Source organism: Rhopalosiphum maidis, chromosome 1 (assembly GCF_003676215.2).
Source record: "Rhopalosiphum maidis isolate BTI-1 chromosome 1, ASM367621v3, whole genome shotgun sequence".
NCBI classification, from domain to species: domain Eukaryota; kingdom Metazoa; phylum Arthropoda; class Insecta; order Hemiptera; family Aphididae; genus Rhopalosiphum; species Rhopalosiphum maidis.
This window is the reverse complement of record NC_040877.1, coordinates 30157902-30175296: the sequence shown is the minus strand read 5'-3', so window position 1 is coordinate 30175296 and position 17395 is coordinate 30157902. Positions and strand designations below refer to the sequence as shown.

Sequence of the window (17395 nt, the reverse complement as noted above, 5' to 3'; positions counted from 1 at the left end):
AATTACAAACATGATATTTTATAACATAGGAAATAGAAAAAAAATTAACTTATTGATATGAAAAGTTAATATTTTAATTTTAAATATAATAAATGCAAATCATTTCATTTTTCTTTATTATTTAATTTATTTCTTTTATTTTTATAAAAAGCAAATTATTAGGATATGTTAAAAACAAGTTAAGAAAAAACTTTTAATACTTAAGATTATAAAAATTTCACTAGTTGTAGTCTTCTTAAAAATATAAACAGCAATTAAAATAAAGGAATTTGAGTACCATTCAGTCACTTGATGAATCAGACTCTCTACGTTTAGATACTGCGAACAAAAATAATATATATTAATTTATTTCGTGTATTCATATTTAACTAACATATTAATCTACTCACAGTTATTTATAACTCTTCTATTATTATATGACTTCGTATTTTTTTGTTTTGGTATAGCACCACCAGATGGATTTAGGTATACAGGGGAATTATGAATTGCAGAAGTCTGCTCTGAATGATTTAATCTTGAACTTTTGAAAAAAAAAATGATAAGATATAATACACATTATGTTCATGTTAAGAGACACCATGAAATATTTCAGTTGGTTGACCTTATTTTGAAATAGGGTTTTTGAAGAATAATTACGAATAGTGAAATATACATTTTCAGACAAATTTCAAACTTTTAACCTGGTACGTGTATACAACTTGGGCAATACAACTTACTTTTTTTTTTATAGTAACACCATTTTTTTCTACAAATTTGTATAGAGTATTATTTTTAAATAATTTTTGTATAAAGTTTATTCTAAACAAAAAATTTGTTTCTATGATTTACTCTCATTTTAGTCATTCATTCATATTCGAGTAAGTTGATCATAGTTAAAATTTTGTTAAAAACAGATTATTCGTAAATATCAAATTTCATTTGCCTTTTTTGTACCTAATTAGAAAGAAACTTCTTATACAAAAATTATTAGAAAAAAAATACTAAACTCAATGGTGTTGCCATCTCAATAAAAGTAAGTTATATTGAGCACCAAAAGAGTTAAAAATTTAAAATTTGTCTAAAAATATGTATTTTGATACTCCTTTAAATTCCCTCAAAATTCCATTTAAATACAAGGTCGTCCAACCGAAATATTTAATATTACACTAACATGAACACACTGAATTTCTTATTAACATAATCTAAGCTACATTAGTATTTACTCAAATGTTGAAAATTATAAATTAATTTGTTTGGTTATACTATTAAATTTTAAAATTAGCTATTACATTTCTTTTAAATAATTTATCTATTATACACAAATAATATAACATTTACATAAATGGTATCATCATTTATTTATTGTAATAAAATTTATAAAAACTTTTTAACATTATTTACTATAAAATTAACAATTTATCAACTTAATGAATTTTACTATTATTCAAAGAAGTCAATTAATTATTTCTTTAACTCATTTAAAATAATTAATAATATCATAGAAAAAATTGGGATTTTAAGAATAAAATTGAAAAATAAAAATGTTAGAACGACTTGAATATACATATGAAATAATACTTGTGGGAGATGGTAACAAAAAACCAATAGTTTAATCCTAACGCTGATAAATGACCAAATTGTAGAGCATTAATAAGTATAAATAAATAAGGTAAATTACATAATTTGGCATCATCTGCAGTGAACATATTCCATCAATAATAATATAATTGTTAAGTTTAAGAAACAAAATATAAAATAAATAAGATATGATATGTTATAACTTATCAGGGATTTGATTATAATAACTTACTTGGATATAAACTGCACATAATTGTTCCGAGCAGAGTTGTTCGCATAACGATTATCCATAGGTATGTTTGATCTACTTGGATTTTGTCTATTTAGTTTAACCCGTGGTAGCAACTGTCTCATTTGTGGGTCATATATTGATGATGCCAAAGATTGAACATTAGCATCAGAGTTTCTCAATGTCAATGTTCTATTAGATAAATTATCTGGAGCTGAAATAGAGTTAAAATTAAGAACTCTGATATTGGACATGAAAATACGTATACATAACAAAATTTTATAAGACTAATAAGTATTATCTCTATAATACTTGGATTTTTCTGGTGCCATATTGATCATATCTGGTAAATGTCTTTTAGTCTTATATTACAATTAATTTGTTCTGTGGTATGGTCTATAGCAGTGGTCGGCTACCGACGGCCAGTGCCGCCATTGTATGCTGCCAGCTTTAAATTTTAGAACAATAACATTTTTTTTAATTTATTTCATTATTTCAAAGTTTTAGACAGTATTTTTTTTCATAGTACATAATTTAAGAATGTAAAATTTTTTTTTTTATCTGGCCTGCAATCTCTTTTTAATTTTTGAATATGACCCGAAAGTCCAAAAAGGTTGCCGACCACTGGTCTATAGCAGAGGTTCCTAACCATTTTGTTCATGTAGACTGAGCTATGAACCGGTGCCAAGCCAAATGTGAATTGGGTACTCAGTCTCAGTGCGAAGATGTGCAATAATATTCAATTTTTGTGAGACAGATTATACATAACATAGCCTTTTAAACTTTAAACATCAATACTAGATGTAAGGGTTCAAGAAAGATACTACATAAATACAGTAAAAAAACAAACTAACTCTAAGAAAAGTAATATCTCTGGTGAATCTTGATAATAATGTATTCTAATAAAATATTTCTATATAATATATTTTAATGTAACAATTCTAAACATCTATTATTTAAAATTAAATAAATAAAAATAATGTGACTGTAAACCGGCATTTAAATTGTATCTAGCAAAAATGGAACTCTATATATTTATTATTTAGAAAAGGAAATCATCTTTAAAGCTTATAATTTAGGTTTATTTTATAAGACTATTTAAATTCTAATAAATACTAATCAATAGATAAATCCTGATACATGATAAAAGATACTGAAATTTTACTATACCAAAACATATTAATTAAGTGTAATAATATATTACCATCATTACCAGATGTAGGTTTCAATAAATTACGCTGAGTTTCAAGTAAGTTTACTGATTTCGGGAACTTTGTATTCATATTAATAAGTTGTTGTGGATACACATCTTTATCAAAATTATTTATCACAGGTAAATCCAAATGTAATTTTTCACATCTCCACTAGAAAAACCATTTTATTAATTAAAATATTTTACTACAAATGGAGCCAACTGAATTAAAAATGTTAATATGAGTGCTACAAAATTATTTTGTTACTCCAATGTCTCATTTAAATATTATTATGACTACAAAATAATTACTTGATGGTTTAAAAACTTCTTAATAGAGATTAATTTTTCACAAAATTCACAAGGCAATTTTTCAACATTGATTTTGTCACTATCATCTTCATCTTCTGAACTTAAACTCAATGTATTCAAATTGAGCTCACTGTCACCACTGCTGCTGGAGGTATCCAAGTCATTAGGTGGTATTGGAAACATATCATTCTCGCCATTGGTATTTTTATTATTCGTTTGCAAAACATTATGAAATGTTGCCAAATCAGGACGACATCCAGTCTACAAAATATCAATTGAAAAATAATTACACTTATTATGCAAAGAACATTATAATGTAACTTACTTCATGCAAAACGAGATTTTCAGAATCAATCATTTCCAGACAAAACTCGCATGGTAGTTTTACACTATTAAATGCATCAGAAAAATTATTGTATTCATTTGTAAAATGGTTATTGATATTTGCAGAATGGTTATTAGGAATTGAATAAGCACCAAGTATAGGAAATTCATCATCGTCATCATCTAGATCTAGTAAAAGAAAATTGTTTGAATTCTAATAATTGAAATAAATAATTTAAAATATAACATATTGATATTTATCTAAAACTAATACATTTGATCAAATATCCAAATGTATACATTTTGCTTATGAATAAATCAAATTCTTACACAATATGAAATGACAAAGATATAATACAAAAAAAATTATCAGAATTATCAAATTTATTTAAATTGTGACTAATAAAATCAATAATATGAATTCTTTGAAAATAAACAAAAACATTATTTTTATCAAAATTTTAAATCATTTATTAAAAAAAATTAAAAAAATAAGTAAAATAAGTAAATGATTACCACTTGGTGTGTCTACTATTGGCATATTCTTTTTTGGATCTTTGTGCGTATTATCATTATTGCTGTGAGTATTAATTTGAGGTTGATCATTGTTGCGTTTGACTGGTGGCGTAACCCTATGGTTAGCCATGGCTGGCTCATGTAATCTCAATGTGGGCATACTAGTAGTTCTTGTTGTCGGTCTTGCAGTTACTGCAATGTTTGGCACTTTTTTTATTAATGGTGGATATGCAGCCAAACTGCCTGGACTGTCATCTACTACTGGTTTGGCAACTATAGTCAAAAGTATAGTAAATATTAAATTCAAATATCCAATACCACATAATGTTTCTTACTATTAAGTAATTCTTTGCGTTCGTGGGACTCCTGATGTACAGCCAAATATTTCAGCATTATAAATTGTCCACAACTTTTACACCGTTCTGTACGACTACTACACATATCTATATGTGCAGGTAACGAGAAAGCTTCCATATCAATCTCACAATATTTACATGTTTGCATGCGGTGACAACAATCGTTTAACTAATTAACGTAACATATGTCAATATCAAAATTTTAAAAACATAAAAAGAACATACTTTATGTGATTCTAAATCCATTGCTTCAAGTTTTTCAGAACAAGCATTGCATATAATAATCGAATGCATAGTTTTTTGATGCTCTTCATACTCTGAAGTTAAGAACGGTTCATCACATTTCATGCAAAGCTTCAGGTTACGGTGACAGTATGCAGTGTGCATTACATGATTAACAAGTGGAATACTTCTTCGGCTAAAACAATAATAATATATTTTATGATCATAAAATATATAATTATTTAATAATAAAGAGCGTGATATTAATGAACTATAAGTAATATATAGTTGAATAAATCCATGTAAATTGAGTGTGTATATATTTATATGTATTATTGAAACTATCAAAAACCTGTAATAATGGTTAATAATCTATGATGTACACAAAATTATTAAACAGTTATGTTTATTGTACTACTTTAATTTATTTTATAAATAAGCAAAAATAAAAACTAGGAAATTAACTATCAATACAATTTATAATACAAAAATCAATACTATAACTAATGAGTGGGCAATTGGTTTACATGGCCATAAAATATATGGTTTCTAATTTATCTCCAAAGAATCTACAAAAAAAAAATCTACCTCCATACAATTTTGCCCAACAAAATATTGATATATTTTCTTTGAAATAATTTTGTGTGATATGATATATATATAAAAATCATATTAGAATATTAAATATTTATAATACCTATTACCTTACAAATCATTAGTATGGATAGGAGGGTAGCAGAATAAACAAAATAAAGGTATAGAAATGAGCGTTTTAAAATCCATTGCACGCAAAAACTACAGGACAGTTAGTATTGACTTTAAATGGTTAGGTTAATCTTACAACAAAAATATAATAAAAGCATTATTTATATATTTATATATATATTATAAAACAATATTAAATACTGTGTGTAATAACGCAATTACAATGGACTAAACATTAAACTTTATAATGATTACCAAATAAGACAGAGGTTACTTAGAAATCATAAAAATGTATTATTATCATTTAGTCAGTCAAGTCATTTAAGTCTCAATGTCAACGAGAGTAAAAACTAAACAATTTAATACTTGATAATTGAATATATAGATACTAATTTTGGTACAAATTACTAACACTATTTTCTATTACTATGATGTAAAATAAAAGGAAGAAAATTTACATTATTTATAGTTTTATACTTAAGCTTATACTATTGATATATTATTTATTTCATTATAATTTCCTCGATATTTTCTATCATATGAATATATAAATTCAATGTTTCCAAATTGAATACAGTATAATAAAAAAAACGTATTATATAATCTTAATGAACATTAGAAGGTGTAAGTGAATACACAATCACGATTAATGATTATAACATCAATATGGAATAGATTATCTAGAATACTCATTTGCAGTAGGTACTTAGCACTTGCAATCTTTAATGCACAAGATAATAGTATTTACATTCAGTAACTATCATGTGTTATTAAATCTTAAAATATTTTTAGTTATTTTATCAAAATCCCACATATTTTGGAGTATGCAAGATATAAAATCAATGGTAAGTACAGCAGATCATCATAACTAGGAACCAAACTATTATAAAGTTTTTTGTTTACATTATTTATAATTTATAAGTTATAATAAAATATGAATACATTTTTTTTTCATAAGTTATCAATTGTTTACTGCGAAACTAATAGTTAACTTTTATGATTAAATATGGTAAACTATTTGAGTACAAGGTCTAAATAGTAAAATGTATAAGTAACTAGTGACAAGTTGAATGGTGCATAATAGGTAAAATTATTTTTTTATTATTAATAATAATAATTCACTATACTCAGAATTTTGTTACAATCTATTTAATTTATATTCTTATCAAATTCTTAGATATTTTAAATATTTATTATTATATTTTCAGTACATTTAACAAATTTAATTTTACCTCTTTGCCCATACAATTAAGTCAGATATACTACTTAAATAAGTAAATGTAAAAAAAATTGCCCATATAACCAATTAAAAGCTCAATTATAGTCAATATTCAATGATAATATTCAATTGGATTATTTTCAGATTAATATAAGCTCTTTAAGTATCAATAATTTTATATATACTTATACTTAGCTTAGGTATTTGACATATTTGCTTTTTGTATTAAAATTCAATGATATAGGTACCAATATTACATGAAAAAAAACAACTAAATAATAATAATTTGTAACTATCCTTATTAATTATGCACTGAGAGTCAAATTTTTAAATAAAGATATAGCAATAAGCATTTATATATTTACATAAATTAGGTTAGAACTTTGAAATTATAAATTAACATTGGAATAAAACATTTTTTATTCGTTTCAATATGATTACTTCCTATTGGAAGTGCATGGAAGTATTGTGTAAATAGTATATGTTAGCAGAACGACTGTTGGTAAAATAATCATACTATAACTGTTAAAACCATATTCAAAATTTTAATGGGTGACATATGTCAAAACAAAATTATAACAGAACCAATTATTAATATTTATCTAGTAATTTCGGTTTTGATGCGTGTAAAGTTGGTAAAATAAAACTGTTGATCAAGTAGGTATTGTATGTTGAAGCTTACCAGTTGAAACAATATTTGGTATCTTCTTCGTTTACGTTTGGGTTCATTTTGAAGTCGTCCTAGTACTGTCTTACCGCCTACCGGCCAATTCCGCCGTAGCTGTATCAATGATAATTTAATCGATCGTAATTGAAATATTGAATATTAAAAGTGCACATTACATACAAGCGAGCATTTTTTCTACAAATCACACTTCAGTAGTTCAGTCGCTTTACAGTTACCTACAATTTTATACATATATGATATATTACATTTTTGATAAGGAACTAGTGGACATAATTACAATAGATAAGAATAAGTAAAACACACCGCCGTGTTGAGTACTTACCGACTACTGTACGGCATACAGGTTAGGCTGCTAGACGGTTAGCTCGTTGACAACAGTAGTCAGTAGTCACACAAGACACACGAAAACATTATTAGTATGTCTATATATTTTTATTTTTTTTTTTTTTAATATCTTTTATGATCCTATTAATAGCCAATAGGTACATTGGGCATTTAAGCTGTGTAAATGATTTCGTAATTTGCGGTGCCGGATATTGTTGTGAATGTTTAACAGATTCACACGTATTAAATGTATAATATATATTATTTAGTTATTGACTCATCATAATGTAAAAATACAAAATCGATGTTTCCATGAGATTTCGGTAGAGCTAGAGCGGCGCATACTGAGATTAAAACATGAAAAGCCTGTATTTCTTATAGCTGTTCTGTGTTATTGCAGTTTATAGACCTATATAGTCCTATAGTACGGAAATTCTGTGATTATATTATTATAATAGCATTACTACGAATTAATATGAATATATGATCAATGATCAAATACTTTAAAGTATTTAAGTATCTAATAATACTATAGAATACACATTACAGATAAAACCGAACAACTATAATAATATAATAATATTAATACGAATACCAGTGAAATAACTAAAAAGACGTGCCCACGTGTACTGTCTCATTTGTATCTTACTAACGCATAAATTCCAAATTGTATGTAGTACGTACTAAAAAATCCATTTTTTACCATTATTTTTTGATACTAGAATGAATTAACTTATTATAAAATTTAAAGGTAAGAATATTAACCACGACATAGTGCAGTCATTACTCATTTTATGATATTTTAATTTTTAAAGCAAATTATGAGAATTTAAAAATTGTAAATTTGTACTAAAATGTCTAAAATTTAAAATGCTCATAACTTGCGAAAAAAATAAATTATAAAAAAAAACTACATGAGGAATAAGATAATAATATACTTTTTAATTTAACCTCTAAATTTGATCATAGATTATAATCCCTATTATTAAAAATAATAAGTTAAAATTAAGGATTCTTAAAGTCTTGTATTAGTTAGACGAAGTCAACATTTATTTTAAGCAACACAGCTAATAATTACCTATTTTTATTGCACTTAAACTTGCAACTAGGCTACATAATTGATCAATGATAATAATTATTATGTATTAGTTATGACTAATTACTAATATTAGTATAATACAACCGTAATTATTCGTAAATCACCAATCAGCGACTTCATTTCAGAATAATTGAGCATTTGAGCGTGAAATAAAATAAAATAATTTTCTATACATCAAAGCCGATGATCTCTTCGTTTGCAAAATACTCATATTAAAAATTAATTACACATTTTTCATCGCAAAATATAAATAAGTAATAGGTATATCCGTTTTTTTCTTTGATACAAGATTAAGATCAATATTGCAGTTTGGCTACTTTGCAATTTTTAAAAATGTTTACCTCCAAATTGGTTAATTGACATTAATTTTAAAAAATATGGTGCTAACATGCAAATATTTACACAAGTCAAGTTTGACAAGTATATATAGACGCTCCCTATGCCTATACCGGCTCCGGTGAAATTTATTTACAAAACTAGTAAGTAGTAACTACACAAGTACTGTATAATATTCATATTATATATACATTTTAAAAAAAGTATAAAATATATTATCTTGTCTAAACTGAACTTAATTTTTTAATGAAAATAGGTCATTATTTTACGAGATTCTTAATTTTATTAAACCAGCACTTCCTTTTGACCAACAACCACTTTAAAAGTGCGGGAAAAACATTGTTTTTTAAATACGTCATACCTTCTTCTACGAGGTGCAAAAGAAGGTATATAGGAAGGATAATAGACCAAAACTTGCCTATCCGCCCATGCCTTAGCCGTATGGCTATATGATATTGGTTCACAAAGCGGTACAATACGATTGCGCACTTTTTACCTTTTTTTCTTTGAGCAAACACAAATATTAAATAAATATCAATTCTAAAAATTTACCTACATTGATAATAACGTAATTATACGTAATCAAAAAATATAAAAATAAAAATAATACTTACATCACAGCAATTTATTATTATACGTAAAATAATATATATACATATATAACAGAAATCAAGTTTTTATAACTTTATAAGTGATTTATTAAATTATTAAGAGTTATTACTTTTTCTAATGTCTTTTTAATATTTTGTTGTATTTTATGATATATTTTTAAATAATATTCGCTTTGGTGCTTTGAATATCCAATAAAATATGTATAACTTGGTTAGTAAATGGATGAGTTGTATAAAATTGAGCGTTATAGTGGCTATGGAAAGATTCTGGCCCATTGGTTGTTCTTGCTTAGTTGCTTCTATAATCTGTTGAAGGTCCAGTTGCCCATAAAATTGGTAGAAAAGAGGCATCAGATGATATATAATTGTAACCTAACCTAAAACTACGTTTTTATGCTAAAAAGTTAGAAACTTATTAGTTAGAACTTATTTTTTTTTATATTTATATTTTTTTGATGTGTAATAATAAATTAGTATGGTGTATTATTATTATTATAATTTGATTATAAATATTACGTTTATCATTAATGTTGGTAAATTTTTGGAATTAAATATTTGTGTTTACTCTATGAAAAAGGTAAAAGATGCGCAATCGTGTTGTATTTTCTCAAATATAAAAAGGTATTAAGTGAGCAATCGTGTTGCGCTCTTCACGAAGACACGAATATCACTCAACCAGTTAACCACACTGTCCACACTTAATACTGATATGGACACATGGTGTAATTATTTAGAATGTAGGACAATAAAAAAAAAAATATAAAAATTGTATCAACGAGTATAAGCCGATTTTCAAACGTATACTGTTTACGTTTGTACGAATTTATGCGACCTGCTATTATATTGTAGTATAATATGCCTATTACCTGCCATTGATTATAGAATATAATAGAATAGTGACAATAGTGTACTGGTACACATATATTATTACATTCCTTTATTTTATAAACAATTATCGTAATTATTTTCAAACTTATTTTAAAATATGATGCAGATTTGATTATCTTTTAAAAAACCCTAATCGCCTGATAAGTAATAATTAAGTCTTCTCATTGAGTAGGCACAAATCACAATAGTCACATAATATATAAATCATAAATGCAACCTATACAAATTCCTTTCTACACAGAAAATATTTAGTAATCGTAAATCGTGATTTTTGTTCGTTCCTAGTATTTTTTCTTAATTTATTTGATTTTCATGATATCTAATAATTAATTTAAAATTAAAGGGATAAAACAGACCGGAACCGACTGAAATAAATGTAATCCAATTACAACAGTTATATAACCCTGCAATGACGTAGATAGGAAATATTTTCGGAGGGGGTTTTGGTTTAGGTCTATATTAATATTATAAAATATTGAAATTAAATATGAATTATTTATCTTTAATTTCGGGGGATATTTGAACACCCGACCCTCTTACCTACGCCTATGAAATAGGGTCCTAAATGCATAGGGACTGAGCCCAAAAAGTTTTAAGAACAAAGAGTGCTTCATACTTTCATAGTTCATAGTTTTATATATAAAATTGTATCTATTATATATTTTAATTATCAGTAATATTTGTAATTTGTATGTTTGGACGACACACGGTGTATAGTTATTGTATCCACACACGTGTTTACTGCTCGTATACATGTTTATGTAGAATACCTATAGATTATTTCACGCATTGACACTCGTCACTCAGTATAGCAGTTCGTTTTTATAACTATACTAACTATACTAAATATGTCCCGAAAAATTGATAGTTAAATTATGAAAAAGGTACTTGAACCGTATTTTTAGCTTCAAAGCATTGTATAAGACATTCCAAAAAAAATGTAAATGCATTGAAATCCGAGCCCTATAGACCCCTAGTTATAAAATAAAATATTGATTGTAATTTATATAAATTATTATAATAAAGATTACCTACATACCTATTAGCTAAGCTGAATGCCATTGATTATAAAGTAACTATTGTAATTTAAAAGTAACTGAATAGTGTAAACAAATATGATGCATAACTCACAATATATTAGAAATATATACACATTAATATTTTAATGTATAATATTCAATTTGGGTACCAAACTGTAGAAAATATAATTATTAATTTGGATGTAAGCTCCAAATATTAATAGTAAATTTTGAATTTCATTAATTTCAAAGTATTATTGTTGATTTTTGAAAAGTCCACTTAAAGAATAAAGATATTTACACCATTACACATTTGTTCATTGCTAAAAATATAATTGTCCAAAATAAATCTATATAATATTTTTGCCAATGATAAAATTTAAAATATACGTATACGCACTAATGCACTGCACAAAACAATGCGGTATGTTTTTTTCTAAAATTACAAGTTTTAAAACAAATTTAGACAATTTAGAGTTATCGTTGTATTAATTTAAAAAATTAAAATATATTATTTAGGTACCTTTACAAACAATATCAAGTATATAAATATCTTTCTTATTTAATATTTTAACTGTACATATTATATATGCAGGTAAAGTGGTCTTCAAAATAAATAAACTATCTGTGTTTTATATGTAATGTAAATATTAATTTAAAAACCATTTACATAATAATATATGCATATGCTAAACCATCTCACTATTTTATTGTGAGATAATATAGAAACTCCATTATCACAATACCTACTAAATATGCATATATTATATGTATATAATGTACATAAATACATAATAGTGTCCAATGACCATGTTTATAGTGAATGTCAACTTATTTATGTAGGTATACATTATACACATTGTATTTTTTTAAATTTAATTAAATATTAACGACTATCTATATTGTCTCTATTAACAATTTTGTTACTAAAATAATATTTAAATTACCTACATTATTTGAATTTTTAATGTTTCTAATCACTTTGAAGATATACCGCATTCCTGCGACATCATTTAAAACGTCTAATATAACAGGTTCGTTACATATTATAATGTGTATTCAGGTTTTTTTCTCCTACTCTGATTGGATTTTAGAAGTATTGCACAAGCATTCGGAAATTAAATAATATTTTTCTAAAATAAATAAATTGAAAAAGTAACTAATTTACATTTGACAATTTTTATGCGTTATGCCTATAGGTAGTCTAGTTTACACTAAATCGTGTCATGTTCTGTACAGCGAATAAGATTATACCTAGAGTCTATGACAGTAGGACGATAAAAGTTACAAAATTTCATATAATTTCATAAAAACATATTTATTATTTAACTTTATGTCTCTATACTATGTATATTGTATAATAATATTGTGGAAACCCAGCTTATACCATGTAGTTACATTGTTACCCATACAGCGAGCAGTAGGTATCATAGATATTTAGAAAAAGTCATACATGTGTAGATATACCATACATACAGATCCTATTTATTAAAGGTCCCCCACCTTGAGGGGCGAGGGGCCCACCCCCTTGACAGCTATATATTTCTTATCTACCACCACCCTATTTAACTGTTAATAAAATAATACTCTGTCCAAGTCGTAGGGGCCCCATTAAACCACTGCCTAAGGCCTCAAAAAGTTTCAAGACGGCCCTGAGCCAGAGGTTCCCAAACTTTTTATTGTACGACTTATTTTGGGAATTTTTAAAATTTGATGACCTACAAATGATTTTTTTTTGCTCACAGATAACGATTGTCGATAAAACTGAATTTGAACATCAACGAAAAGTAATAGATTAGATAATTAAAAAATATGATCAGACCCACAGTTTGGAAACCTCTGTTCTAAGTCAATTAGTTAAAGTACTATTATATTACTACTATTAGTATTTACTAACTTTATTAAGTAGCCAGTAGGTAATTTAAGTAGTTAAGTAATTTTGTATACCTTTGGTGCCTAGGTGATTTTAGCCAGTTGTGTGTGAGTAATAAAACTATACTTATATTTACTTACTTGTTAATCAAAGTCCTTTAATGGATTTTTTTTATTATTTGATCTATTTTTGTATATATATTTAATAAATTATAATAATAATTATTATTTGAATGATATTATAACTTATACACACATATTTATAATACAGTATAAACTATAAAGGTATATTATTATATTTTTTTTTATATAATATATATTTATTTGTATTATTATAATACTAATTTATATATCATATCATATTATTGTTATTATTTTATTAACTTTTTAGTTAATTCCACCTTAACATAAAAAGTTTTGAATAGGTTCATATTGAATCATGATACAAAACTATAAATAGAAAATATTTTAAAATCAATCTATATATTTAGAAAATATCATTGCATATAGTAAAATTCATAATTTATTTATTTATAGGTACATACAATTTTTAAGTCCATACGAATAAAGTTTTTAAATTATGATAAAATAATGAACGTCTGACATCGTTATTGATCGTTTAATTATGTAATTTTGTCCAAATTTGTACTTCAAATGTCTATAAAAAAAAATTATGTTTATAGATTTTTTAGATTTTTTCATTTCAGTATTAACTACTTCTAAGGAAAATTAAATTAAATTTTCAAACCATATTAATAGATATAAAAATTGAATATTTTATAAATTATTTACAACAAAATCTTGCAAGTTGTAGTTTGTAAAAGTTTGTGATTTTGACAAATTTGAATTGCAAATGCATTTATAATATTTAAAAAATACTATTACAGTATTACCTATAAATAGCTTAAAAGGAATCAACATTTTTTGAAAATTATACCATGAATAGAAAATAAAAATATAAATATTTGGTGAATATTTCAAGTTTCTGCGATTATTTGTTTTTGAATTATAATATAATAAAGAAAACAATTTTGTCTCTTCTGATTATTAAGAAGAGTACTAGACTTTTTATGTGTTGACCCTTAAAGTACCAACTAGATCTAATAATCTATCAGAAATAATACCTACAAAGTTTAAAATCGACGCTTTTTACTGTTTCGAAATATGGTGACAGACACGCACACGTAAAAAAAATAATACACATTGTAAAATCAATGTAATACAACATTCATCGCTTCGCTCAGAATCTAAAATTTAAATCAGTGTCTTATAATAGATTATAGTTATAAATTATAATTATAATTATTTTCAATATGTACACAGTATGTATGTTAAAACAATATACAGCGTGAATATAACTTGTCCAAGCCGCTCGCATCAGATACACTTCTTATTCTAAATGGAAATCTGCGTGATAACAAAATCTTAGTTTTGATCTTAAATAGATCGTAAATAGATCGCCATCTTGAACAAGTTTTACTGACCAGTGAACATAAAATATATTAAGATAATTAAATACATAATAATCATGTACTATCATATTAATAAAATATTATGCATGTTGGCAGAAGGCTTGTTGTGTGTACATAGTGTACACTGTACATAATACAGGCAGCTACATCGTATGTATTAATAATAGTAATCGATAAAGTAAAATTTAAATAAAATGACAGACCTAATGAAGTGATCTGATTTCGGAGTTTATTATATCTACTATCTACTTTTATATGTTATATGTATATACAAAAAAATATATAATTATTGTGGTAATTGCAATCCAAAAATTGTCGAATTATCGAGTAGTATACTTGTCATAATATTAAAATAATACAGAGCAGTAATATGCAGTCACAATCCTACATATTTTATTATAATAAATAGCAATTATAACGTAATTAACACTTTTATAGATTATTGAAATTATTATATTTCAATATATATATATGTAGTTGTTAGATTGTCTCTAAGTCGGTAATACATAGTAATCAACACTCGACCCGCTGACGCGATAACATATATAATATATCATTTTTATTTATTACAATGTAATAGTGGCAATAATGATATTTATTATTTAATAAATAATAATATCCAACAGTCAAATAAATTTTTATTGAATTTCATTTTGACCAAATAAAATGTAATAAAACTTAATTTTTCATAAACCATCATCATCAATTCACAAGATATTAGACTTCAAATTAATATAAATTTTACTGGTAGTATTTTATACTCATTAAAATAAAGGCAAATACAGGAAAAAATGTTTGAATGGAGGAAGGGTTTTTAAAAAATATAATATTATATAGTGTTATTAATTGTTATAAATTAATGGTACTACCACTTTATAACTACCTATTACGAAATATTGAGATAATGTTTAACAGTATCCTATACGCCATACGGTGACGTTAGGTGGGTTTCTTATTATATATGCAATGGCCAATATGCCATATTGATAGGATGGAACAACGGGAAATGATCCACGAGCCTACGACTTCAGAAAGTCTATCAAAAAATGTATGAAATCCAAAAATCAGATTATCATTATTACAAAATTTAAAAATACAATGGTTATTAGAAAAAACTAGGTAAAATTAAATTACTTTAAAATAAATCTAATTTGATATTTAGAAAAAATACTGAAATAGCCGCTTATAGATTAAATAATAATTTTGGAACAGATGAAAAGTACTTTTTATTTAGAGTGGTATAATATGTTTATAATTATTATTATAGCCTAATAGAAAGGGCGATATAAAGATGAAAAAGGTTGGTTCATGTCCCTCATACCCCTTTTCTTACAAATTTATAAAACTATAAAAGGCATTATTTTGCGAAGCGTAATCTAAGTTTTTGTGTGGCCACTGCTTATATGGAGAACATTCCACATATAAATTATCATGCCACATAATAATATATACAGGTAAATTATTATGAACAAAATTTATATTTAAATTGCTATAATATATAATAAAAAAGGGAAAATAGTTTTTTCCTAATTAGTTTTAATTTTAATTTTCATAATAATTTACGAAATTAAAAATTTGCGTTCGAACTCAAACGCAAACTGAGAAAATTGTAATATTCATAATTATATTGTTTTTTGGATTTAGTTTTTTAAACGAATAATTGGTACTGTCGATAACGTACGGCGTACCGCACCACTATTATTAACTATACACATTTTTGTTAACAAATATTTATACATTTTTTTTTATTTTTGAAACTAATAGGTATAGTAATATCTAATATTTATGTTACGTTTCTATAAATTAACGTCAAAAACACATCACTATTTATTACTAATCATTAAGTGAAGTCAAGTATAATATTTATTTTAGTTAGTAAAATAGCAAACAGTTATCAGTATTATCACTAAGGATGAGAAATTATAGCAGGTAAAATTGATAAAATATAAAAAAAAAACCACGGAAATATGCATAAAAATTGGTTTATATTATTATATAATTAAATATTTACTAATTTTACTTAAATTTTATTATTATTTATTAAAATATTTCACGACCAAAAAATAAATGCATCTATAAAATATGTAAATAAATTTGTTACATTAGACATTTAAGACATTTGAACATTTTCAACACCTAAATGACTACGATTGTCTGAATAAATATTTTTATAATGAAAAAATTTTATAAATCTAAAAAATATATTTTTTGTGTAAATATTATAAGACTTACAATTAATTATTATTATTTTTTTATGCCTCCAAATTATAAGCAGTCTATTGTTTCATTGTATCAACTAACAATCATTCAATTATTATGAAACAACAGGTTTTATGTTCGATTATTGTTTTATGGGATAAATTGTATAAAAAATAAATTGATATTAATACATATTGTCTAAAAATGCATTTATATGCACGAAAAATCATTAATATGTTCTTCATGAAAAAATAC

At 24.9% G+C, this 17395-nt stretch overlaps 1 protein-coding gene across 3 annotated transcripts; it reads right to left on the bottom strand.

Annotated features, from left to right (window-relative positions):
• Window positions 1–156: 156 nt before the first annotated feature.
• Window positions 157–7765, bottom strand: LOC113547804 (TRAF-type zinc finger domain-containing protein 1-like). Of its 3 annotated transcripts, XM_026948315.1 has the most exons (11): window positions 7643–7765; window positions 7315–7535; window positions 4712–4904; window positions 4466–4655; window positions 4131–4403; window positions 3616–3803; window positions 3291–3551; window positions 2991–3150; window positions 1790–2000; window positions 390–520; window positions 157–318 (listed from the first exon to the last, which is right to left on the bottom strand). In XM_026948315.1, the coding sequence occupies exons 2-11, from the start codon at window positions 7359–7361 to the stop codon at window positions 281–283; spliced, it is 1692 nt and encodes a 563-aa protein (XP_026804116.1). In that variant the 5' UTR covers window positions 7362–7535; window positions 7643–7765; the 3' UTR covers window positions 157–280. The 3 variants fall into 3 exon arrangements, with proteins under 3 accessions (XP_026804116.1, XP_026804117.1, XP_026804115.1); XM_026948316.1 differs by lacking the exon at window positions 7643–7765 and having other exon boundaries at window positions 3000–3150; window positions 7315–7582; XM_026948314.1 differs by lacking the exon at window positions 7643–7765 and having other exon boundaries at window positions 7315–7580.
• Between the last annotated feature and the right edge of the window lie 9630 nt (window positions 7766–17395).

Bases quoted from the DNA above. Each gene is read 5' to 3' on its own strand.
- LOC113547804 (XM_026948315.1), bottom strand. From the start codon at position 7,361: ATGAACCCAAACGTAAACGAAGAAGATACCAAATATTGTTTCAACTG. The intron at 4,656-4,711 runs GTATGTTCTTTT...TACGTTAATTAG, and splicing joins TGGATTTAGAATCACATAAA to TTAAACGATTGTTGTCACCG. The intron at 319-389 runs GTGAGTAGATTA...TTTTGTTCGCAG, and splicing joins TAGAAGAGTTATAAATAACT to TATCTAAACGTAGAGAGTCT.